This window comes from Gorilla gorilla, chromosome 21 (genome assembly GCF_029281585.2).
Source record: "Gorilla gorilla gorilla isolate KB3781 chromosome 21, NHGRI_mGorGor1-v2.1_pri, whole genome shotgun sequence".
NCBI classification, from domain to species: Eukaryota; Metazoa; Chordata; class Mammalia; order Primates; family Hominidae; genus Gorilla; species Gorilla gorilla.
The window spans coordinates 55,820,391-55,846,695 of record NC_073245.2 but is presented as its reverse complement, the minus strand read 5'-3'; the positions used below and the strand labels follow the sequence as shown (position 1 = coordinate 55,846,695).

The 26,305-nt window shown below is 44.3% G+C and overlaps 1 protein-coding gene across 2 annotated transcripts in view; it reads right to left on the bottom strand.

The window, feature by feature from the left end:
- The window catches only part of IFT52 (intraflagellar transport 52), a 54,601-nt gene extending 33,080 nt beyond the window's left edge, over positions 1 to 21,521 (bottom strand). The window contains exons 1-7 of one of the 2 annotated variants that reach the window (XM_004062168.5): positions 21,370 to 21,521; positions 17,603 to 17,727; positions 15,984 to 16,071; positions 8,630 to 8,759; positions 8,261 to 8,336; positions 7,442 to 7,513; positions 126 to 252 (exon numbers count right to left, since the gene is read on the bottom strand). In XM_004062168.5, the coding sequence (XP_004062216.1) occupies positions 126 to 252; positions 7,442 to 7,513; positions 8,261 to 8,336; positions 8,630 to 8,759; positions 15,984 to 16,071; positions 17,603 to 17,721 (612 nt within the window). In that variant the 5' untranslated portion in view covers positions 17,722 to 17,727; positions 21,370 to 21,521. The other variant, XM_019017555.4, reaches the window with a different exon arrangement.
- Between the last annotated feature and the right edge of the window lie 4,784 nt (positions 21,522 to 26,305).

Genomic DNA, 26,305 nt, shown 5'->3' with positions numbered 1-26,305 from the left:
ACTTTGCAGGACTGGCAGGAAGACCAGTGAGAAAACATATAAAAGCCTTCTGGAAATGGTAAGGTGGTTTCTATTATTTCAACAATAAAAATAACATCTATACCCATATCTAAGAAAGGCTGTACCTTTGAGTGATAGAAAGCCAGAATGGGTCTGTTAAGTGGGAAGCAGACAGAACCTGTAGACAGAACTGCCACTGCTGGTTTCATGACACTCAATGTGGCACCAAAAGGATACACAAAGGTGAGAGCCCTGTAAGAAATTAAAGAAACACATTCAAATTTTAAAAACATGAATACAAAAATTCTGAAAATAATCTCAATGTTTGTTGAGTAACACTCTTTTTTGAAACGGTCTCACTCAGTCACGCAGGCTGCAGTGCAGTGCTGCGATCTTGGCTCACTGTAACCTCCGCCTCTCAGGTTTAAGCTGTTCTGCAGCCTCAGTGCCTGCTATCACGCCCAGCTAATTTTTGTATTTTTAGTAGAGCCAGGGTTTTACCATGTTGACCAGGCTGGTCTTGAACTCCTGGCCTCAAGTGATCTGCCCGCCTTGGCCTCCCAAAGTGCTGGGATTACAGGCGTGTGCCACGGTGCTCAGCCGAGTAACACTCTGATTCATTATCAAACAAAAAATTTTTTCTAAGCTTTGGTTTGTTAACTTAAAAACTGGGACAACTCTAGCTACACATTTAATAAAGCATTTTAAAAAACATGAAAGTAAATTAACAGGAAAGTGTAAATGACTGTAACTGGGAGAACTAAAGAAGCCCCTGATGGAGGGAGGAGGAAGAGGATGGGGCCTTATCCACGAACTGAACTCGAGCTGCTCTGCATAATATCTTAGTGGTAAATACGTTCTTCTTCCTTAGGTTTGGCTAGTGCTATCTCTAAGAATTAATGTATGTCACTGGATGGGTATGTTACCAGTTAAATGTCACATGAACAGAGGCATAAATATACGCTACAATGGACACTTCTACACAGATCTGCTTTGGAGTCCCTCCTCTACTCTCCACTGACCTAACAAAGACTTGTCTTAGATTATCTAGAGTGAATTGGTCTGACCTGGGGCAATGTACTCCTGGAGAGGGTGTGGGATAGAGGAGCAAAGGTGGGGTGCAGATTCTGGGGTGAAGCCAACCCATGTAGGAGGGGCTAGGGTTTTACTCAAAGATGGAGCTCTGCACAGCTTGAAGGAAGTGCTCTCAGAATGGAGAGAAACACAGATCTCAACACCAGAGCGTAAGATTAGAAACTGGGGGAGGGGGTATAGGGGAAGCACCCATGAGGGGTTCCTCATAGAGATTTTAATTTCCCTTTTTCTTTAGACAACAAAAATTCTTTTTGGCTTAAGTTTAAAATTATTTCCCTCTAGTGTTTTTGTTTGATTGTTTTGTTTTTTAAGACAGGATCTCACTTTGTTGCCCAGGCTGGAGTGCAGTAGCATGAACATGGCTCACTGCAGCCTCAATCTCCTGGGCTGAAGTGATTCTCTTGCCTTAGTGCCCTGAGTAGCTGGGACCACAGGTGCATGCCACCGCACCTACTAATTTTTATATTTTTTGTAGAAACGGGGTTTCACCATGTTGCCCAGGCTGGTCTTGAACTCCTGAGCTCAGGCAATCTGCCCACCTTGACCTCCAAAAGTGCTGGAATTACAAGCATAAACCACCGGGCCCAGCCTCCCTCTGGTGTTAATCTTCCCCATTCCTTCAGTAAAATCTCATCTACCCTATGACTTTTGTCATACTATGAAAGAGAAGTGGTACTTGGCCCACATTCTCCAAACTCCACCTTCTACCCTTACTCCAGCAGTATCCCAGCAAGGTGGATTACAGCCCATGATCTCTGGGCCAGAAGCAGAAGAAAACAAGCAGTTGTCCATGGAGGAAGAAAAAGTAGGTGGGAGAAATAGTCATATGGAGGTCAATGCACATCTATCCCCCACATTTTCCCAAAATGCAATCAATGGAAGATGATTCTCAAGGCATAAGGGAGAACGGACACTTGAGTAGCAAGATAAAAACTATCTGCTATTATTATTATTATTATTATTTTTTTTTTTGAGATGGAGTTTTGCTCTTGTCACCCAGGCTGGAGTGCAATGGCGTGATCTCAGCTTACTGCAACCTCTGCCTCCTGGGTTCAGGCAATTCCCCTGCCTCAGCCTCCCGAGCAGCTGGGATTACAGGTGTGCACCACCACGCCCAGCTACTTTTTGTATTTTTAGTAGAGATGGGGTTTCACCATGTTGGTCAGGCTAGTCTCAAACTCCTACCTCAGGTGATCCACCTGCCTCAGCCTCCCAAACTGCTGGGATTACAGGTGTGAGCCACTGTGACCGGCCTATCTGCTATTATTTACACTCCTGTATTTCTTTTATTACTACTAAAAAAATCAATGAGACTAGGCCAGACTAACCTGAGGTTAGGAGTTCAAGACCAGCCTGGCCAACATGGTGAAGCCCCGTCTCTACTCAAAATACAAAACTTAGCCGGGTGTGGTGGCGGGCACCTGTAATCCCAGCTACTCGGGAGTCAGGAGAATTGCTTGAACCCAGGAGGCAGAGGTTGCAGTGAGATGAGATGGAGCCATTGCACTCCAGCCTGGGCGAAACTCTGTCTCCAAAAAAAAGAAAAAAAAAAAAATGAGACTGACATTTTGATAAGACTAAGTATAAACTTAAACACCCATCCCCAAAACAGAACTTTCCAAACCATGTGAATGAATAAGATTAGCTCAGTGAAAAGTTTCAGAAAGAGTTTTCCTAAAAGAGGGAATAGCTTGTGTAAAGTCCCTAAGATGAATACAAGCTTCACTTATTTAAGGATTGAAACAAAGTCAGTGTGGCTACAACAGAGCGAGAGAAGGGAGAAGGGACATAACAGGAAATAAGGATAAAGGAGAATCTGAGACTCCAACAGGCAAAGATACTTCAAAGCAAGAAGCAGGACTAGTCCATACCTCAAAGCCTACCAGGAAGCTGTTTCCTGGATAATCCAGGAAAGGAAAGGAACAACTAGACATATTCCCTTCACTATAATTAATTACAAAGTCATAACGCAACAACAGGTAGGGCACTAGGCTTTCAACTTTACAAAGCACTTTCACAAATATCACCTTACTGAAATTTTCCAACGATTTTGTAAGGTTAACATTATCCCCATTACACAGATAGGGAAACAGACACTAACAGTTACTATGCCTTGGGTCACCCTTGGCAAGTAAGACAGGGAATCAGGAACTTCTAACAATTCCTTCTAATTCCAAGTCTACAGTTCTTTTACCTATACCAGTTGGATAAGCTGACACAAAGTGAAATAATTAGATTGATTCCTTTTTTTTTTTTCTTTTTTTTTGAGACGGAGTCTCGCTCTGTCACCCAGGCTAGATTGCAGTGGCGTGATCTCGGCTCACTGCAAGCTCCGCCTCCCGAGTTCACACCATTCTCCTGCCTCAGCCTCCCGAGTAGTTGGGACTACAGGTGCCCGCCACCACGCCTGGCTAATTTTGTTTTGTTTTGTTTTTAGTAGAGACAGGGTTTCATCGTGTTATCCAGAATGGTCTTGATCTCCTGACCTCGTGATCCGCCCGCCTCAGCCTCCCAAAGTGCTGGGATTACAGGCGTGAGTCACCGCACCCAGCCTAGATTGATTCTTGACAGTCAAAAATATTAACCCTGTGAATTATATTGCTATACATATTTCCCCTTATGACTTTACTTTGTTTCTACTAAGAAAGGTCTTCCCTACTCCAAGAATTTAAAATATTCACTTATTTTTTTTAAGTTTTCTTTTTTTTTTTTTTTTGCGTTGGTGTCTCGCTCTGTCGCCCAGGCTGGAGTGCAGTGGTGCAATCTCGGCTCATCGCAACCTTCACCTCCCAGGTTCAAGCAATTCTCCTGCCTCAGCCTCCCGAGTAACTGGGATTACAGGCTTGTGCCACCACGTCTGGCTAAGTTTTGTATTTTTTAGTAGAGATGGGGGTTGGCCAGGCTGGTCCTGAACTCTTAACCTCAGGTGATCTGCCTGCCTCAGTCTCCCAAAGTGCTGGGATTACAGGCATGAGCCATTGTACCTGGGCTTCTTTAAGTACTTCTATGCTTTCTTTTAAAATTTAATTTAATTTAATTTTATTTTATTTTATTTTATTTTTTCGAGACAGAGTCTTGCTCTGTTGCCCAGGCTGGAGTGCAGTGGTGCGATTTTGGCTCACGGCAACCTCCGCCTCCTGGGTTCAAGCAATTCTCCTGCCTCAGCCTCCCGAGTAGCTGGGATGACAGGCATGCACCACCACGACAGGCTAATTTTTTTTTTTTTTTTTTTTTTTTTGAGACGGAGTTTCGCTCCGTTGCCCAGGCCGGAGTGCAATGGTGTGATCTCGGCTCAATGCAACCTCCGCCTCCCAGGTTCAAGTGATTCTCCTGTCTCAGCTTCCTGAGTAGCTGAGATTACAGGTGCCCGCCACCATCCTTGGCTAATTTTGTTTTTTTTTTTTTTAATATAGATAGGGTTTCACCATGTTGGTCAGGCTGGTCTTGAACGCCTGATCTCAGGTGATGCGCCCACCTCAGCCTCCCAAAGTGTTGGGATTACAGGCGTGAGCCACCGCATCCGGCATATGCTTTCATTTTTAATATTAAAAATTTTAGCCTATCCAGAATACATTTTGGGGTGTGGTATGAAAATGAAACTATTTCTCCAAAAGTTTACCCAGAATTATGCCATCCATCTCTAATATTTGAAATGCCACTTTTACTATACACAAATAACCCCCACCCTCCATATATGTTTTTGGTCTAATTTTAATCTGTATTATTTATTTTTTTAAAACTATTTCTGGACTATGACCACATTGTATTATTTTTTTGAGACAGTCTTGCTCTGTCACCCAGGCTGGAGTATAGTGGCATCATCACGGCTCACTGCAGCCTCGACCTTCTGGGTTCAAGCAATCTTCTTGCCTCAGCCTCCAGAGTAGCTGGGCCTATGGGTGTGTGCCACCACATATGGCTAATTTTCAAAGTTTTTTTTTTTTTTTGTAGAGACAGGGTCCCACTATGTTGCCCAGACTGGTCTTGAACTCTTAGCCTCAACCCATTGGCCCATCTCGACCTCCCAAAGTGCTGGGATTATAGGTGTGAGCCACTGCACACAGCCAATCACATTATTTTATTTTTTAATTTCATTTTATTTACATATTTTTTGAGACAGGGTCTCATCTGTCACCCAGGCTGGAGTGCAGCGGCGTGATCTCGGCTCACTGCCACCTCTGCTTCCTGGGCTCAAGCAATTCTCCAGCCTCAGTCTCCTGCGTAGCTGGGAATACAGGTGCGAGCCACCAACAACCGGCTAAATTTTTGTATTTTTTTGTAAAGACAGGGTTTCGCCATGTTGCCCAAGCTGGTCTTGAACTCCTGAGCTCAAGTGATCTGCCTGCCTCAGCCTCCCAAAGTGTTGGGATTATAGGGGTGAGCCACGGTACCCGGACCACATTATTTTCACTACTAAAACTTTGTAACATGCTTTAACTACATAAGAATGTCAGTTTTTATTGGGTAAAATATTTCAAAGTACAGAGGTATTATAAATGAATGCGAAAAGACAAACCATCAATAGAAAAATGGCCAAAAAGCAATGAACATGAAGTTCACAGAAGAAATACAATCAGCCAATAGACTTTAAAGGTCATCCTATGCACTAATAATTTAAAAAAACGCAAATTAAAAGAAAGAGATACGATGTTTACTAGAATACTCCATGCTGGCAAGAGAGGAAAAAGGGGTGTGCTCATAGGGACTGTAAGTGGTACCACCTTCCTGAGAGACATCTGGTAACACATTACATTTGGTAACCCATCTGTTGGAAGACCTCTGACCCAGACATTTCAATGCTGAGAAATTTACCCTAAAAAATACTACCACAAGTGCACAAAACTGTACATACAAAGATGTTCACTTATCCCAGCACTTTGGGAGGCCGAGGCAGGTGGATCACCTGATGTCAGGAGTTCAAGACCAGCCTGACCAACATGGTGAAACCCCATCTCTACTAAAAATAGAGAAATTAGCTGGGTGTGGTGGCAGATGCCTGTAATCCCAGCTACATGGGAGGCTGAGGCAGGAGAACCACTTGAACCTGGGAGGCGGAGGTTGCAGTGAGCTGAGATCATGCCACTGCACTCCAGCCTGGGTGACAGAGTGAGACTCCGTCTCAAAAAAAAAAAAAAAAAAAGATGTTCATTTGTGCTTTATTATCTATAATGACAAATAAATTTTTTTTTTTTTTTTTTTTAGACGAAGTCTCCCTCTGTCCCCCAGGCTAGAGTGCAATGGTACGATGGCAGCTCAATGCAACCTCCGCCTCCCAGGTTCAAGTGATTCTCCTGCCTCAACCTCCCCAGTAGCTGGGATTATAGGCGCCCACTACCACGCCCAGCTAAATTTTCTATTTTTAGTAAAGACGGGGTTTCACCATGTTAGCCAGGCTGGTTTCAAACTCCTGACCTCAGGTGATCCACTCGCCTTGGCCACCCAAAGTGCTGTGATTACAGGAGTGAGCTACCACACCTGGCTATAAAATTGTTTATAACAACAATACAGAACAGAAGTTAAGAGTGCAGGCTCTAGAACAGACTGCCTATGTTTGCATCTAAGTTCTGACACAGAGTAGTCATGTGCATTTGGACAATTACATCTCTGTATCTCATCTCTAACTTTCCAGAGTTGTAAGGATTAAATGATGTAATACGTGCCTGTCACACAGTCGATGCTTGACAAACATTAGGTGGTATTATTAAGGAAAAACATTATAAACTACTTAAATGTCCAATAATAGGGAGTTGGTTAGATAAACTGGGATATATCTAATTTAATCCAGTCATTAAAAATGAAGAGGTACTCACCTATAACTTTATACATGGAAAAAAAAAAACCTAGAAATCTAAATACTATACTGTATTTTTTTTGAGATGGAGTCTTGCTCTGTTGCCCAGGCTAGAAGTGCAGTGGCGTAATCTTGGCTCACTGCAACTTCCGCCTCCAGTGTTCAAACAGTTCTCCTGTCTCAGCCTCCCGAGTAGCTGGGACTACAGGTGCACACCACCACGCCTGGCTAATTTTTGTATTTTTAGTAGAGATGGGATTTTGCCATGTTGGTTACACTTGTCTCTAACTCCTGACCTCAGGTGGGCCACCCACCTCGGCCTCCCAAAAGTGCTAGGATTACAGGCGTGAGCCACTGTGCTGGGCCTAAATACTATATTAAGACTACCTTCAGGGGGAGGAGCATGGACTTACAGTGCAGAGCTTCTACTTTTTCCTCTTGAACTGTTCAAATTCTGATTATTTTTGTAACCAGAAACAAAAGCTCTTTTCATTTTGAAAAAGAAGACTCCAAAATGATACATCTTCCTCATGTGGCATCAGAAAACACACTCACTGGGCATTGTTTCCACTGCTTTCCTCATCAATGATCCCAGGCACAGCCTTTCCTGCAGCTCGGCTAATTTCCCTTGAAGAAGAAAAATTAAAATCCAGTAAACAAAAAAAATTTGAGAATTTCACACTGCATTCATTAGTACAGTAAGTATGAGGCTAAGGCGGGAGGATTGCTTAAGCCTGGGAGGTCAAGGCTGCAGTGAACTGTGTTCCCACCACTGCATTCCAGCCTGAGCAACAGAGCAAGACTCTGTCTCAAAAAATACATGTATATATATAAACAAAAAATAAATTGAATGTGAAGTAAGTTTCAAAAGATGAAGAAAAATAATTTGATGAATGAGTAGTAATAATATAGTAAAATAAATTATAATAACACAAAACAAAAAGGCAAGAAAGAAGAAGGGGCAGTGAAAAGAATGTATGAGAAGAGACGAGGGAAGATTTATGTAGAAGAAATGAGAGTTATGTGTAAGGATATTTCTGCTTTATTTTTTTTTTTTGAGACGAAGTCTCGCTCTGTCAGCCAGGCCAGAGTACATTGGCGCAATCTCAGCTCAATGCAACCTCTGCTTCCCGGGCTCAAGTGATTCTCCTGCCTCAGCCTCCCGAGTAGCTGGGATTACAGGCGCCTGCTACAATGCCTGGCTAATTTTTTTTGTATTTTTAGACAGGGAGATGGGGTTTCACCATGTTGGCCAGGCCGGTTTGGAACTCCTGACCTCAAAATGATCCGTCCGCCTTGGCTTCCCAAAGTGCTGGGATTACAGGTGTGAGCGACGATGCCTGGCCAAGATATTTCTGCTTTCAACATGCTTACCTGTTCAAGACTCCACTGGAAACTAGAGCTTCTTTAGGATGGAAATATTTGTGATATACATTTCTAACCACAGCATCTATGAGGGAAAAAGAGAAGGAGGTATATTTTAGGTTAGAAATAAATTTGATATTATAGACTCATACCAATTTTGACCTGAAGGGCACCCTGGAACTTGGTTCCAATCCAACTCGCTTTATAAATGGAAGCAGCCCAAGCCTAGGAGGCTCAGACTGCTGATGAGAATGGAACATTAAAACACGCACACACAGCCCAGGGCTTTTTCCATTATGCCACTGGACCTAGAGGGCTATGATATCAAATAATAGACAGAAAAGTACTGCCTCTACTGAAAATAATAATACTAATTACCATTATTAACCATGATTCCATATTCTTCTAGTAAAAAGTTAATATTGGTGTCAAATCTGGATTCTCCACCTTCTCCTAGCATCACAAAGACATCTCCACCGGTGTCAAGATATTTCTTCAGGATTTCAAACTACACAAAGGAAAAAAGCAATCTATAAATATACTCGAAAGACTTTTGCCCGAAATACCATGAATAAGACCTTAACTAGATGAAAAATAAATATTTCAAATCTATAAGGCATTTACATATAAATGTATATAAGATAAAAAGTACTCTCTATGTAGGATCTCCAAGCTTGTCTTTGAGCATAAAGCTCCAAAATACTCAAAGTAAATTGACAGTTTCAAAGTTGACTATCCAGAGAGCAAGTCAAAAGTGAAAAACTTAACTAAAGGAAGCACTCAGTTCTCCATTCAGCAGCACCCCTGGTCTCCACCTACTAGATGCCAGTTGTACCTACCTTCCCCTGGCAACCAAAAATGTTTCTTGAGATTGCCACATGTTCCCTCAGGAGAAGAAGAAATAGAATCACCCCTAGCTAAGAACCACTGATTTAGACAATGCCTTCTCTTGACTGCCCACAGAGGATATCAGGATGAAGTCATTTCATACCACACCTGGGAGGAATTCTGTTCAAGGTCATTGACCAACCAAACCATAGAGAGAAACGCATGTTTTCTGCTTATCTCCTGGAAGCTCTCTCGTTTTCACAAAGCTGGGGAAGGGAGAAAAATCTAGGGTTGATCTTGCTGGTCTAGCCTGAGAAAATCTGGGGTGGGTGGTCCAGACAAATAGTTTCTCAACTTTCTTCATCAAGCACTCCAGCAGAAAAAAATCTGAACATGTATATAAATACATTCAACATGTATGTATCTCTATATAAAATATGTACTTTATAATTCAAAACAACTCCCAAAAAGGAAATGTTTTAAGGGTAATGAAAATATGAATAATAAACATAATTTCCTTTTGGCACCCCACTGATTTATCACATGCATCCTACTTTGGAAACTACTGCCCAGACTAGATTTGCCACAGCACGGCCCTCTCGCTCTTGTACGCTCCCTGAATTTTCCTCTCCCCCTGCCTTCCCCACACTGTATGAAACAAATGAATCTTCAGAGGCCAAGGTAGGCGGATCACTTGAGGTTAGGAGTTCGAGACCAGCTTGGCCAACATGGTGAAACCCCCGTCTCTACTAAAAATGCAAAAATTAGCCAGGCATGGTGGTATGCACCCATAGCCCCAGCTACTTGGAAGGTTGAGGGAGGGGAATTGCTTGAACCCAGGTGGTGGAGGTTGCAGTGAGCTGAGATTGCACCACTGCATTCCAGCCTGGGCAACAGAGCAAGATTCCATCTCAAAAACAAAACACAACAAAAAAACAAAACAAAATAAAAAATGAATTATTTCAAAATCAAAATTAAGGTGGGGCGCAGTGGCTCATGCCTGTAATCCCAACAGTTTGGGAGGCTGAGGTGGGTGGATCACTTGAGGTCAGGAGCTCAAGACCAGCCTGGCCAACATGGTGAAACCCCGTGTCTACTAAAAATACAAATAGCCAGGTGTGGGGGCAGATGCCTGTAATCCCCGCTACTCAGGAGGCTGAGGCAGGAGAATCAGTTGAACCTGGGAGGCGGAGGTTGCAATGAGCCGAGAATGCGCCAATGCACTCCAGCCTGGCGACAGAGCAAGACTCTGTCTCAAAATAAATAAATAAATAAATAAAAATCAGCTCAAAGTCCATTTCCTCTGGACCCAATAATCCAATGCCTCTTTTCTGTGCTTCTGTAGAAATGTGGAACTTAGAACATTGATCATTATTGGTAGATGGTCCATTTGTGTCATTTCCCCTAGACTATCAGTTCCTTGAGTGGAGAGATCATGTGCTATTTGACTTTGATCCCTAGCGTTAGTCCTAGGACCTGTTACTAGGTGTGTAACAGATCCTTAGTAAACATTTTTTGAAACAACAACAGAAAAACAAAACAAATGGGTTATAACTGCATGATCCTGGACCCTGAACAACAGACTGAATCTCTCCCTAAATTCATCTTCCTTTTCCTTCCTTTTGATTTCCTCTCAAACTCCTCTTCCCAGACAGCCCTAAATATATGCTATGTTCTATGACTGATAATAGCAAGCCAGGTCTAGTTTGCAATATATATTCTCAGAACATAGCTTTTGCTTGGGAAATTCTACTGGGACTTGGTTTTCATGATTATGTGGTTCTGGGATTTGTCCATGTTGCCTAAATGCAATGAGTATACAGTAGTTATTGGTATCTACTGTGTCCTATTGGCCATCTGGCATTTTAAGAAAAAGATACATGAAGGACGTGGTGTGTAATAACACAGGTGGGCAGAAGTTGAAGGAGCTTCCACGAATTATGACCCAGTTTCCAGCTATGCACGTAAGTGAGACCCTTCTAACAAAAAAATGGATATTTGGTTCAAATTGGAGGTTTCTTATTTCTTTATGGCAAAAACAGGAAGAAAGATTAATTTTGCAGACTTAAATTTTAGAAATTGGCTTAGAATGCATTCACACTGTTAGTGTGGCAGCAAATGTGAGGTATTTCCTGTAATCGAGACTGGATGATCCAGGCCAGTGGCTCTCAGTGGAGGCATTTAAACCATCTAGCATGTATTCTGGATCACCATAATATTAATATTAACATGGCAAAATATTAATGCCATAATATTAATGTTTAAGGACATTTTAGCGGGTGAAGGGCAGGGAAGTTAAGGTCCTGCAATATTCAGACCAGTCCCACATAGGAAAGAACTATTCCACAGCATTTGAATATCTTCTCAGATAGTCACGTAGGTTCAAAAAAGAAAAAGCAAACAAACAAAAGAAGCTTAGCCTAAAATCTAACTCCAATTTCTTTATTTTTTTTTGAGATGAAGTCTTGCTCTGTCACCCATGCTGCAGTGGCTTGATCTCGGCTCACCGCAAACTTCGCCTCCTGGGTTCAAGTGATTCTCCTGCCTCAGCCTCCTGAGTAGTTGTGACTACAGGAGCCTGCCACCACACCTGGCTAATTTTTGTATTTTTAGTAGAGACAAGGTTTCACCATGTTGGCCAGGCTTGTCTCAAACTCCTGACCTCAGGTGTTCCACCTGCCTCGGCCTCCCAAACTCCTGGGATTACAGGAGTAAGCTACTGCGCCCAGCTCAAATTCTATGTAAATACTGCACAAAGTATTTTTTGCACCATTTAACATATACTGAATTCCCAGGTACCCAACTACCACGTAAACTGAGAGAATTATACTCTTTTTATTAACAGAACTTTACCAGAGGCCAAGGCGGGCGGATCACAAAGCCAGGAGATCGAGATCACCCTGGCTAACACGGTGAAACCCCATCTCTACTAAAAATACAAAAAATTAGCCGGGCGTGGTGGTGGGCACCTGTAGTACCAGCTACTCGGAAGGCTGAGGCAGGAGAATGGCGTGAACCCAGGAGGCGGAGCTTGCAGTGAGCTGAGATCACTCCACTGCACTCCAGCCTGGGCGACAGAGCAAGACTCCGTCTCGGAAAAAAAAAAAAAAAAAAAAAATAGAACTTTACCAAGAGTTAGTCAGTATTTTGGAAAAATCACGTCACCGACAGCAACACGGCTCATGATTTGAATTGCCAATACATCACTTCCACCAGTCTGCATATGTACCTATCCCATTCATTGGAGTTCTACATACTTATTAAACATTTATTTCAAAATGTCAAACATAAAGAAGTGTTCTAATGCATGTATGACCAAGCATTAACAAACTGAAATATGTATATTCTTCTAGTATATATATGCATAAACATTTACAATTTGAAATACACATATTCTTTTATAAATCATCCTTTAATTTCTGTACATTAAAGTTAGGAAGTTATATTGCTTTACTTTTTTAATGGTGGTGGGTTAGATTGTCTTTGCATTTCAATTCAGGGTAATAAAGTTGGCATCTGTAATATAGGTGGATGCTGGTCTGTTAGGGTTGGAAAATACTCGTCTCAGCCCCATGGTTACCTGGTCGTAACTGAATACCACCACAAAGCTAGTGTAATGCATCAATGTAGTTGAGGTGGAAATAAGGAAAGACTGTTCAGCCTAGTTTCTAGCATGATACTAGCATCTAATATCAGACATATGATGTCTGTCCTGTCACAGAAGTTTCTGGAAGTCAACATGAAAAAGGCATCACACAGCTCTCCAGGGGTAACAGTCTAGGAGGCCAGCAGCAATGACAAGGAAAGCAGTGATCTCACAAGCATGAGCCCATTGGAAGAACTGTAACACAAAGGAATGCTGATTCCTAGAAAAAAAGCTAACAGCTTTTTTCCCTTTTCTTCCCACCTCACTCCAACTCTAAAGAGAAGGCATGGTGTCAGGGACTGGTCTGGGAGAGGACGTTTTATTAGGCTAAAGTTACATCAAACTTGCCTCTCAAAGGACTTGTGTCTCTTGGATGCATCAGCCTACCATCCCTGGAAGCCCAAACTAAGGCTTGGCCTGGCACCCATCTCCACTTGGGAAAAGGCCCAGGCACCAGGTTCTGACCCTCTCTTTGGATGCCCCTGTGTTCCTGAGGCTGGTTGGTCCCTGGCAAACATCAGGCCAACTCTCTCATTGGCTTCGCTAGGTGGATGGGGAGATGGAGCCGAAGCCCAACAAGCAATAGAGTGTTGCTCTGCAGGCCACTGCCCTCTGTGTGTACATTTCCCTCAGGGTCTCAGTGGGTAGGAGTTGCTGGTTACCTCCACATTCCCAATGGTAATTTCTACTCCTTCTGTCAATTAACCTGATCAAACAATCATGTCTCTCTCCATGCCATTCCCAGAGGGGAAGGTCACCTTGCAATCAAATTGAGAAACAAAGGGCACTAGAAATGCTCCCCAGTGGACCTCTTCCCCATGGCACCACCCAGAGTAACAGCAGGAGACCTTGGCCTGCCTCAATCTAAGGACCACATTGGCCTTGCCCTGCCTCAACGTCTCTACTCCCCATATTCTCTCTCAGCACAAAGGTACTTCCCATTCTCTGTAAAATGGCTCTTTCTATGTTCTGGGTTTTTTTGTTTTATTGACTGTGAAAAAACACACCTAATCTTTCCTAAATTTACCATCCTAACCATTCTGAAGTATATAGTTCAGCAGTTTTTTGTTTGTTTGTTTTTTCTTTTCAGACAGGGTCTCTGTCGCCAGGCTGGAGTGTGGTGGCGCAATCTCGGCTCACTGCAACCTCCGCCTCCCAGGTTCAAGCGATTCTCCCACCTCCACTTCCCAAGTAGCTGGGAGTACAAGCGTGTGCCACCAAGCCCGGCTAATTTTTGTATTTTTAGTAGAGATGAGGTTTCACCATGTTGGCCAAGCTGGTCTCAAACTCCTAGCCTCAAGTGATCCACCCGCCTCAGCCTCCCAAAGTGCTGGGATTACAGGTGTTAGCCACTGCACCTGGCCTAGTTCAGCAGTATTAAATATACTCACACTGTTAGGCAATCAATCTGCAGAACTGTTTTCATCTTGCAAAACTGAAACTCTATACCTATTAAGCAGCAACGCTCCATTCCCCACTTCCCCCAGGCCCTGGCAACCACCACCCTTCTATTTTCTGTTTCTACGAATTCGACTACTCTACGTACCTCATGCTTGCATAAGTGAAATCATACAGTATTTGTCTTTCTGTGTCTGCCTTATTTTCATTTGGCATAATGTCCTCAAGATTCATCCATGTGTAGCATGTATCAGAATTAGCTTCCTATTTAAGATTGAATAATATTCCATTGTATGTATATACCATATCTTATCTACTCATCTGCCGATGGATACTTGGGCTATTTCCACCTTTTGGCTATTGTGAATAGTGCTGCTAAGAAGATAGGTGTGCAACTATCTCTGAGATCTGGTTTTCCATTCTTTTGGGCATATACCCAGAAGTGGAATTGCTAGATCATATGGCAGTTTTTTTTTTTTTTTTTTTTTGAAAGAGTCTCACTCTGTTGCCAAGGCTGGAGTGCAGTGGCCCGATCTCTGCTTGCTGCAACTCCACCTCCCAGGTTCAAGTGATTCTCCTGCCTCAGCCACCCAAGTAGTTGGAATTACAGGCGCACACCATCACGCCCGGCTAATTTTTGTATTTTTAGTAGAGATGAGGTTTCACCGTGTTGGCCAGGCTAGTCTCGAACTCCTGACCTCAAGTGATCCGCCCTTCTCAGCCTCCCAAAGTGCTGGGATTACAGGCGTGGGCCACCACACACAGCCATCATATGGCAATTTTATGCTTAAATTTTTGAGGAACTACCATACTGTTTTTCACGGTGACTGCATCATTTTACATTCCCACCATCAGTGTGGAAGGGTTCCAATAACTTCCCATTCTCACCAATACTTGTCATTTGTATTCTGGGCCTTACATTTATCATTCTTTATCCATTCCATGAACTAGAATAATAAACACTTTTATTTTAAATGGATTCCTATTTTCTTTCTTTTTTTTTTTTTTTTTTTTTGAGATGGAGTTTTGCTCTTGTTGCCCAGGCTGGAGTGAGATGGCGCGATCTTGGCTCACAGCAAGCTCCGCCTCCCAGGTTCAAGCGATTCTCCTGCCTCAGCCTCTCAAGTAGCTGGGATTACAGGAATGCGCCACCACGCCTGGCTAATTTTGTATTTTTAGTAGAGACGGGGTTTCTCCATGTTGGTCAGGGTGGTCTTGAACTCCCGACCTCAGGTGATCTGCCTGCCTCGGCCTCCCAAAGTGTTGGGATTACAGGTGTGAGACACCGCGCCTGGCAGAATTTTCCTATTTTCAAAGCAAAAATATAGCAAAGAAATGTGGCTAGTGACCAGGCTCGGTGGCTCACACCTGTAATCCCAGCACTTTGGGAGGCTGAGGTACGCAGATCACAAGGTCAGGAGTTTGAGACCAGCCTGGCCAATATGGTGAAACCCCATCTGCACTAAAAATACAAAAATTAGCCGGGCACGGTGGTGGGTACCTGTAGTCCCAGCTACTCAGGAGGCTGAGGCAGTGAGAATTGCTTGAACCCGGGAGGTGGAGGTTGCAGTGAGCCGAGATTATGCCACTGCACTCCAGCCTCGGCGACAGAGCAAGACTCTGTCTCAAAAAAAAAAAAAAAAAAAGAAGTGTGGCTAATATTTAATTGGCCCACACTATGTGTTTGGTACTTTACATGGAGTATCTCAGTTAATCATCACAACTCCATGATGAAAAGAGAGATGAAGTGACTACCTTAAGGCCACACAGTAAGTGGTGAAGGGGAATTCAAATCCGGTATTTCAAAGCTCAGACTCCTAATCATTTCACCATATTCCTTCTTTAGTGGATATTTCTTACCTCAGCTGCAGTAAATTTTTCCCTTGGCCCAGCTGTAATCCACAGTTTCACTCCATTTAACTTCTCAGATGTGATTTCATCTTTTAAGCTAGAAATACAATTTTAAAAGCAAATATGAGGTCCATAATTTAAACCAATTTATGTATTATTTTAGTCTCTAAACTATTTGGAAGCAGAGGCCACAGAGGCTCAGAGATGAAGGGACTTAGAGGTAACTGGTCCAGTCTCTCTCCCAAAGTGAGAATTCCCTCTACAGGCCTGCCCCAGAGTCATCTGGCCTCTGTTCAAATACTTCCAGTAAGTCAAGGTGTTCAAATCAAGCCATGCTAAAGCATAAGGAAGTCCTCAACTACTAATTCAATCAGCCCTACCATTAGCTTGTATGATTACATATCCTCACCTATTAAGAAAAACATGCACATACACAAAGTTATTCTCATTTAATTCTCATGTTTCCTTTCCCTAGTACTGACCTGAGTCAAAATATGAAGAAAGCCTCTAACATCTTAAAAAGCTACATGTGTATAATTAGAATAATCTTTTGGCTTGTGATTTGGAAAACAACTTAATAATATGCTGCTTTAATAATATCCTAATTGCTGATTTCGAAAGACATTTTTTTTGATTTTTGTTTTTGACAGAGTCTCCCTCTGTTGCCCAGGCTGGAGTGCAGTGGCATGATCTCGGCTCACTGCAGGCATTCACTTCCTGGGTTCAAGGGATTCTTGTGCCTCAGCCTCCTTAGTAGCTGGGATTATAGGCATGCACCATCATGTCTGGCTAATTTTTGTATTTTCAGTAGAGATGAGGTTTTGCCATGTAGGCCAGGCTGGTCTCCAACTCTTGACCTCTAGTGATCTGCCTGCTTCAGCCTCCCAAAGTGCTGGGATTACAGGCATGAGCCACCGCGTCCTGCCCAAGAGACGTTTTAATAAGAATTTATTTCATTCTGAATAATTTTTTTTAATTTTTTTAGACAGAGTCTCGCTCTGTCACCAAGCTGGAGTGCAGTGGCGCAATCTCGGCTTACTGTAACCTCCGCCTCCTGGATTTAAGCGATTCTCCTGCCTCAGCCTCCCGAGTAGCTGGGACCATAGGCACGCACCATCATTCCCAGCTGATTTTTGTATTTTTAGTAGAGACAGGGTTTCACCATGTTGGCCAGGATGGTCTTGATCTTTCTTTCTTTTTTTTTTTTTTTTTTGAGACGGAGTCTCACTCTGTTGCCCAGGCTGGAGCGCAGTGGCACAATCTCGGCTCACTGCAACCTCTGCCTCCCGGGTTCAAGCAATTCTCTGCTTCAGCCTCCCAAGGAGCTGGGATTACAGGCGCCCACCACCACACCTGGCTAATTTTTTTTTTAATTTTTAGTAGCGATGGGGTTTCACCATCTTGTCCAGCTTGTCTCGAACCCATGACCTCATGATCCGCCCGCCTTGGCCTCCCAAAGTGCTGGGATTACAGGTGTGAGCCACCACGCCAGACCTAATTCTGAATAATCTTTAAATTGAGCTTCTCCCACCTAAACAATCTATGTTACCTAAGAAAATAAAGACTTCTCAGCTTTATCAGCAGGACAATATCATTTAGAAGGCAAAGCAATATACATGGTCAGTCACCTCTGAATCTTCCAATTACTCCGAAGTTTTTTCTGCATGGATTTATAGCCATTGTTGGTGGTAAATATCTCCTTTTTGTAGGCATTGAAAAGAATGGTGCTCCGCAGCTCTTTCTCCATGGTTACCTTATGGAAGAAAGATGGGATCAGAAAATCAATAAACAATATTCCAAAGACCCTAAAAGTAATAAATAGTTGCCTTCTACTACTAATTTATCAAGAAAGGGTATACAACTGAAACCTATCTAGGAAACTCCTACAATTCTCAAAGGTTGAGAGTGAAATGCAAAAGCATAGCACAGAAACCTAAGACCAAAACCAACCCAGCCCTCCCCTACCCGCTTTTGTTTTCTGCCTCTTGCCCAGATCCTCCCAACAGCCTACACCTATGGCCGTGCCCTGCCATCACCCTGCTCTTGTGTCCCAAGACCATGTTTCCAACCTGATTCATTACTGCTAACTACTGTTAAGTGCGGGGTATAGTCTTCTAGATTCTATTTTTCTTTTTTTTGAGACGGAGTCTTGCTGTGTCTCCCAGGTTGGAGTGCAATGGTGTGATCTTGGCTCACTGCAACCTCCATCTCCCGGGTTCAAGTGATTCTCCTGCCTCAGCCTCCTGAGTTGCCAGGATTACAGGCACGTGTCACCATGCCCAGCTAATTTTTGTATTTCCAGTAGAAACGGGGTTTCACCATGTTGGTCAGGCTGGTCTCAAACTCCTGACCTCGTGATCCACCTGCCTTGGCCTCCCAAAGTGCTGGGATTACAGGTGTGAGCCACTGCACCCAGCTCGAGATTCTTTTTGTACATATATTAACTTACAGTTTTATTTTATGAAATAGGATCTTACCATATGCATTATTCTGAAACACCTGTTTCACCTAACCTTGTATATTTGACATCTTTCTTTGTCAGTACACATGGATCTACCATATTCTTTTAAACAGCTACACAGGGCTGGGTGCAGTGGCTCATGCCTGTAACTCCAGCACTTTGAGAGGCTGAGGTGGGAGGATCGCTTGAGCTCAGCAGTTCCAGACCAGCCTGGATAACATGATAAAACCACATCTCTACAAAAAAAATTAGCAGGGCATGGTGGCACATATCTGTAGTCCCAGCTATTCGGGAGGCTGAGGTGAAAGGATTGCTTGAGCCCAAGAGGTTAAGGCTGCAGTGAGCCACAATCACGCCACTCTGCACTCCAGCCTGGAGAACACAGCAAGACCCTGTCTTTAAACAACAACAACAACAAAAACAGCTACACAGTATTCATTTTATGGATCTACCATAATTTATTTAACCAGTCATCTACTGGCTGACATCTTTTATCAAATATTTTCTAAAACAATACTAAAAACATCAATGTTAAACAACATGTTTTTCTGCACTTTGCATATTTGTAGAGATTCTTACCTATTGAATGGCTGAGTAAATCATTTCCAAATTGCCCTCCAAAAAGTTATACTCATTTATATTTCCACTAACACACTTCTGTTTCCACACAATCCTATTTCCAGTCTTTGTCATGTTTGCCAATAAAGGGCCAAAAAACCCTCCTCATTACTGTTTTAATTTCCACTTTGAAGTTAGTGAGATAGTTGTCTCTTGCTATAGATTTTTGCCACTTGTATTTCTTCTGATTTTCTTGTCCAGGTACTCTTGATCATTTTTCTCTTTAAATTTTTCTTTTTAAACACTTCTTCTTATTATTATTATTTGAGATAAAAGTCCCACTCTGTGACCCAGGCTGGGAGTGCAGTGCTGCAATCACAACTCACTGTAGCCTTGAACTCCCAGGCTCAAGCAATCATCCCACTTCAACCTCCTGGGTCGCTGGGACTACAGGCGTGCACCAGTGTCCAGCTAATTTTTAAATTTTTTGTAGAAGCAAGGTCTCGCTATGTTGCCCTTGAACTCCTGACCTCAAGTGATCCTCCTACCTCAACCTCCCAAAGTGCTGGTTTACTGGCATGAGCCGCTGCACCCAGTCGGGTTTCATAATTTTCTAATTGATCATTAAACAAACATTTTCATAAGTTTATTTGGCTTCTGGTAGTTTTTTTGGCTTGGTTGGATTTTGCAGGCCATATAGATTTTAAATTTTATAGAGTTAAAAGTATGAATCTTTTCCTTTCTGGCTTCTGGATGACATGAAACATTTAGAAGAGTTTTTTGTCATTCTAAGATTATAAATAAATTCAACAATGCTTTACTTCAGTATTTCACGATGTAATTTTTTTTTTTTTTTTTGAGACAGAGTCTGCTCTGTGGCCTAAGCTGGAGTGCAGTGGCACGATCTCGGCTCACCACAACCTCTGCCTCCCAGATTCAAGAGATTCTCGTGCCTCAGCTTCCCAAGCGGCTGGGACTACAGGCGCCCAAACACACCCGGCTAATTCGTGATGTAATTTTTTAACATTTAAATTTTAGTCCATTTGGAAATTATTGTGGTGCTCAAAATGGGCTTCATTCCTTTTTTTTTTTCCTTCTTTTTCAAAGCATAGTCTCGCTCTGTCACCCAGGCTGGAGTGCAGTGGTGCAGTCTCGGCTCGCTGCAACCTCCGCCTCCCAAGTTCAAGCAATTCTCCTGCCTCAGCCTCCCCAGTAGCTGGGATTACAGGCGCGCGCCACAGTAGAGACGGTGTTTCACCAGGTTGGCCAGGCTGGTCTGGAACTCCTGACCTTAAGTGATCCACCCGCTTTGGCCTCCCAAAGTGCTGGGATTACAGGTGTGCGCCACCTCGCTCGACTGGTTTAATTATTTTCTAAATTGCTAAAAAAGCTGCCTGACCCCAATTCATCTCTTCAATGCTGATTTGAAATACAGTACCACCTCGCCTATATAATAAATCCCTATATATAACTCGCTCTTATTCTGAGTTCTAATATATTTTATCTACCTGTAAGCTCCTGCTGAGTTCCAAACTTTTTTAACTAATTTATTTATTTTCAGAGACAGGGTTTCCTTTTGATACCCATGCTGGTCTCTGACTCCTGGGCTCAAGGGATCCTGCCGCCTCAGCCTACCAAGTAGCCAGGACTACGGGCCCACACTGCTGCACCCATCTTCTATGCTAGTTTAATTGCTATACCTTTATGTTATAATATCTGGTGGTTCTGGAGAGCTAATCTCCCTTATTAGCATTAATTTTAGAATTTTCATGGCTACTTTCACATATTTATTCTTCTTTAAGTACTTTAACATCATTTTGTCCAGTTGAAAAACTGCCCCCTCCATGGTCCCACCACCGTGATACATCTATCTTTTTTGTTCTGTTAGTTCAGCCCCTGGTGAGAGTAGCAGGTCTGCGTTCCTGTACTGTCAGACTTAGCCAGAAATGCATTTCCTTAATAATAGTATAAGGCCTTTAAAACTATAAAAATAACAAATATTTGGGTAACGCTGCCAAACCATTCTCTCGCTTTCTCTTCAATAACATTACCAGTCAAATCAGTATTTTCCCACATGAATACCGAGGGGTCGCAGCCACGACAGAAGAGAGATTAAGACTGTACGATTCCTCGTCCCATGCTCTTTCATAGTCAGCGGAACGACTAAACACCTGCACCACCCGAGGCCGTGGAGATGGGCGCCCAGTCGGGGCGCCAGGAACCCGGGCTACGTCCGCGCCCACAGTTTACTTCACCCCGGTGGACCCTGGATGTTCTATGACCGGCCCAGCGGCCTCGAAGAGTGTGGCGAGTCCCTCGCCAGCTCCCAGGCCGCACCAACGCCCCAGCCGGCCCACCACTGTTGGAGCCCTTTACCTGAGGCCCAGCGACCACCGGTCACCTGACGCCGCCCAGCATCCCGCGGCCAGGTATCCAAGGCCGCTTAGTAACCGGAGAGGCGCGTCGGTGCGCCGGGAGGCGTGGCCCAGGACGCAGCGCTAGCTCCGGCCGACGTGATGACGACAGCACGGAAGGCGCCTCTCCGTCGCAGGCGTCAGGGGTAGGCATCCTGGCTGATGTGGGGCTGTATCATTTGGTGCATGAGGGGCAAATCCAAACATAAGGAGAATTAACTTTTCACCAAAAATAAACCCATTTAATTTTGTTCTTTAGTATCAATTACGACTAAAGACTAATAACAACGGTAGGACCCAAGTGCCCAAATTTCGCTCCACCCACAGGGAGGAGAATAGTGAAGGCTTCCAGCGCGGGGGGGTTGGAGAACGCCCCCGCTTCGATCCCGAAGCCGCAGGAGCAGAGTGGAGCCAGGCGAGGGCGGGGCCGGGCGGAAGGCTGGGCGGGACTATTAGGAGCTACTTAACGGAAAAGGGTGCGCAGGTTTAGTGTTGAGAATGATAACACCGTATAATTCTGTTTTATTAATTCCGCATCTTTGCTTGCCATGGTACTAGGCTTGAGCGCCGGCGAGCATGGCGGGGAGTTAGAACTTGAATAGATTCTACAAAAATGTGGAAACTATGAACTGTATTAGGGAGTCTAACGACTAAGCTGGTCAAAAAGGCGCCCCTGTTGAGCAGACATTTGAAGAGAGAGTGGTATTCATTAAGGCAAAGGCTGGGGAGGGGCGTTCCGGGCAGAAAGAACTGCTTGAGCAAAAGCACCACCAATACAGGTTGCCCTGCCATCGCCATTAAGGTGGGAAACCAGAAGCCTGCAACTACCAACAGGCCACCCGACTACCCAGGAAAGCGCTCTGTGCCTGCCTTTAGAGGTGTGTGGATTTGTGAACAACGCTGCAGCAGCCTGGAAGACCCAAACTGAAGATTGCAGAGAGCTCTGACAGTTTTTATTTACATTTATGTTTGTCTTCGAGTTTAGGATATTAAAACACATACAACTCGTGTTGCTTTCCACAATTTCTGTCACTGGAAATTTTAAAAGTGGAGACGGGCCGGGCACAGCGGCTCTCTCCTGTAATCCCAGCACTTTGGGAGGCCGAGGCAGGTGGATCTCTTTAGCCCAGGAGTTTGAGGCCAGCCTAGGCAACATGGCGAAACCCGGTATCTACTAAAAATAGGAAAAATTACCTGGGCGTGGTGGCGCGCGCCTGTAGTCCCAGCTGCTTGGGAGACTGAGGTGGGAGGACTGATTGATCCTAGGAGGTTGAGGCTGCAGTGAGCCATCATGGTGCCGCCGCACTCTAGCCTAGGCAACACAGTGAGACCTTGTCTCAAAAAAGAAAGTGGAGAAGAGGGTGATTTGAGAATTCTCTTTGGTCAGATGAAGTGGCTTCTGCCTGTAATCCCAGCATTTTGGGAGGCCAAGGTGGGAGGACTGCTTGAGGCCAGGAGTCTGGGACCTGAGTAACAGTAACACCTTTTCTCTCCAATAATAATAGTAATAATAAATAAAAAAAGAAAATTAGCCAGGCATGGTGGCACACAGCTGTAGTCTTAGCTACTTGGGAGGCTGAGGTGGGAAGATCGCTGGAACCCAGGAGTTCGGGCTGCAGTGAGCCATGATCGCTCCACTGCACCCCAGCCTGGGCAACAGAGTGAGACTCTGTCTCTTAAAAAAAAAAAAAAAGTTCTCTTCTTGGGGATGCTGTATTTTGGTGCAGAATTGGGTGAATACAGTTTGCAGTTAGGGTAATAATGGAAATGAAGTATTCTCACTGAAGAGAGAGTAGGCCGTCCCATTTGAAGGCTGGGACAAATCTTGGGATCTTTCTGCCTGATATGCAGTCAGTGTTTGCTACAGCACCTGCCCAGAGCATTTCTCCCACTGTTAGAGATTGCAGAAAGAGTAAGAGTTCTGGCCGGGTGCAGTGGCCCACGCCTGTAATCCCAGCACTTTGGGAGGCCAAGGCAGGTGGATCACTTGAGGTCAAGAGCTCGAGACCAGCCTGACCAACATGGTGAAACCCCGTCTCTATAAAAAATAAAAATACAAAAAATTAGCCGGGTGTGGTGGCGGGCGCCTGTAATCCCAGCTGCTTGGGAGACTGAGGCAGGAGAATCACTCGAACCCAGGAGGCAGAGGTTGCAGTGAGCTGAGATTGCGCCATTGCACTCCAGCCTGGGCAACAAGAGCATAACTCCGTCCCCGCCGCCCCCCCAAAAAAAGCAAGAGTAAGACTTTTAGAATCAGTAGTTGTCACCAAGTTCAATTCGTCGCTGTGACTTGTACCAGCTGGGTGACCTTGGGCAGTTTTCATAATCTCTGAGCAAATGTATCCTATCTGTAAAGTGAAGTTAATAATTTCTTTCTTTTTTTTTTTTTTTTGCCGAAACTGAGTCTTGCTCTGTTGCCCAGGCTGGAGTGCAATGGCATGATCTCCGCTCACTGCAACCTTCGCTTCCTGGGTTCAAGCAATTCTCCTGCCTCAGTCTCTCAGGTAGCTGGGATTACAGGCACCCGCCACCATGCCTGGCTAATTTTTGTATTCTTAGTAAAGACGGGGTTTCACCATTTTGGCTAGGCTGGTCTTGAACTCTTGACCTCGTGAATTGCCTGCCTTGGCCTCCCAGAGTGCTGGGATTACAGGCGTGAGCCACTGCGCCCAGTCTGAAGTTCATAATTTCTAAATGCTGGCTTATAGTGAGGATTGTAGATAATGCATATAAAACTTGGAATGTGCTCAATAAACATAGGTTGTAGCATGTTCCATTCAACAGCATAGTTTTTCATTTTTATTTTTTATCCTGATGAAAATAATTGTGCTTTTACAATCTCAGAACAGATAGAACCATTATATGTTTCACCGTCCACAGCTGATTGTGTGCTTCTGACACTACTATTACGTTTCTGATCATTATACTCTTGTTTTTTTGCTTTGGGAAGTTAGGGGGATTTTGACCTCTCCCTCATCTTGTCCCAAATTTGTCAATTAACCGGCACTATTAAGAGGGAAATCAGTGTGTATCTTTCAGCATTCTTAGCACATGTGAAAGCTTAACATGAACTCTTCCTGACCCAGTTTTGATCTGTAATAGCTCAGTGTCATTGGCGTTTTTTCTGTGGTCTCCCAGACTTCTTCCCCATGATTCCTGGGGCAGGGGGCTGGGTGAACAAGACTTGAGGAAGGGAAAGAGTGGGATTGAATTAAGAGGAAAAGGCAATAAAATCACCAGCACACACTGATCCAAGAAAGTTCCTTCCCTTGTCTCCCAACCAAAAAAGCTAATAAGGCCACCCAGGAGTATGAACCACACATTTGTAAAAAAACAAACCACTTTTCGTATTTATTTATTTATTAATAAGACAGTCACACTCTGTCGCCCAGGCTGGAGTGCAGTGGCACGATCTTGGCTCCCTGCAACCTCTGCCTCCCGGGTTCAAGTGATTCTCGTGTCTCAGCCTCCCGAGTAGCTGGGACTACAGGCATGCACCACCACACTCAGCTAAATTTTTGTATTTTTAGTAGGGACAGGGTTTCACCATACTGGCCGGGCTGGTCTACAAACTCCTGACCTCGGCCTCCCAAAGTGCTGGGATTACAGGTGTGAGCCAGCACGCCCAGCCGAAACGAACCACTTTTCCACTGAAGTAAGGAAGCACAATCCATCCCACAAGTGCAGGGTGTTCTGAATTTATGAGGTGTTACCGCTCACGTTCTGTCCGATCAGAATTATCTTCAGAAATGACTAATCTTGGCTGGGTGCGGTGGCTCACGCCTGTAATCCCAGCACTTTGGGAGGCCGAGGTGGGCGGATCATCTGAGGTCGGGAGTTGGAGACCAGCCTGACCAACATGGAGAAACCCTGTCTCTACTAAAAATACAAAATTAGCCAGGCCTGGTGGCGCATTCCTGTAATCCCAGCTACTCAGGAGGCTGAGGCAGGAGAGTTGCTTGAACCTGGGAGACGGAGGTTGCGGTGAGTCGAGATCGTGCCACTGCACTCCAGCCTGGGCAACAACAGCGAAACTCAGTCTCAAAAAAAAAAAAAAAAAAAAAAAAAAGACTAATCTTGAACATATGGAGCTCCATGGTGGCCAGGAAGCTCTAGGCATCAAGTCTGCAGCAGCCTCCAGCTCTGTCCAACTCTGAGCTCCCCGATGTGCGGTGGAGCACGACACGAACCTGGCAGCCAGGCTCAGACCAGGAGCGGCATCCCGTTCAATGTCTCCTCTTCAATACCCCATTTCTTATACTTGGCTTGTTCCAGCCAACTTTTGACTTAGCTCCTCACTAGAGATTTTGGCAGTCATTCTGCCTGGACCTAATAGCCAGGGTGAGAAGCAGATCAGCACAAAAGTTCAATGTGAGAGCCCTGGAGCCAGCTTGTAGGGCTCCAAGTCCCAGCTCTGGCCCTCATTAGCTATGTGACCTTCAGGCAAGGAACAGCTTCTCTGACTCTGCATCTTCATTGGTAAAAAGGGGACAGTAATAATTTCTACCTCAGGGTTGTTTGGATGGAAAATTTGTAACAGACATGGAAGAGTCTAGTACAGCAACTAGCCAAGCATAGGCAGGCGATCTAAAGCTAACTTTGGCCAATTAAGCAAAAAAGGAGTGTGTTAAAAAGGATCAGAAATTCTCAGATCATTTGGAAAGCTAGACAAGACTTGAGGCTTGGGCGGGTGCAGTGGCTCGCACCTGTAATACCCGCACTTTGGGAGGTTGAGGCGGCAGGATCACTTGAGGTCAGGAGTTCGAGAACAGCCTGGCCAAAATAGCGAAACCCTGTCTCTGCTAAGAATACAAACCATTAGCCAGGTGTGATGGCGCGTGCCTATAGTTCCACCTACTCAGGACGCTGAGGCAGGAGAATTGCTTGAACCCAGGAGG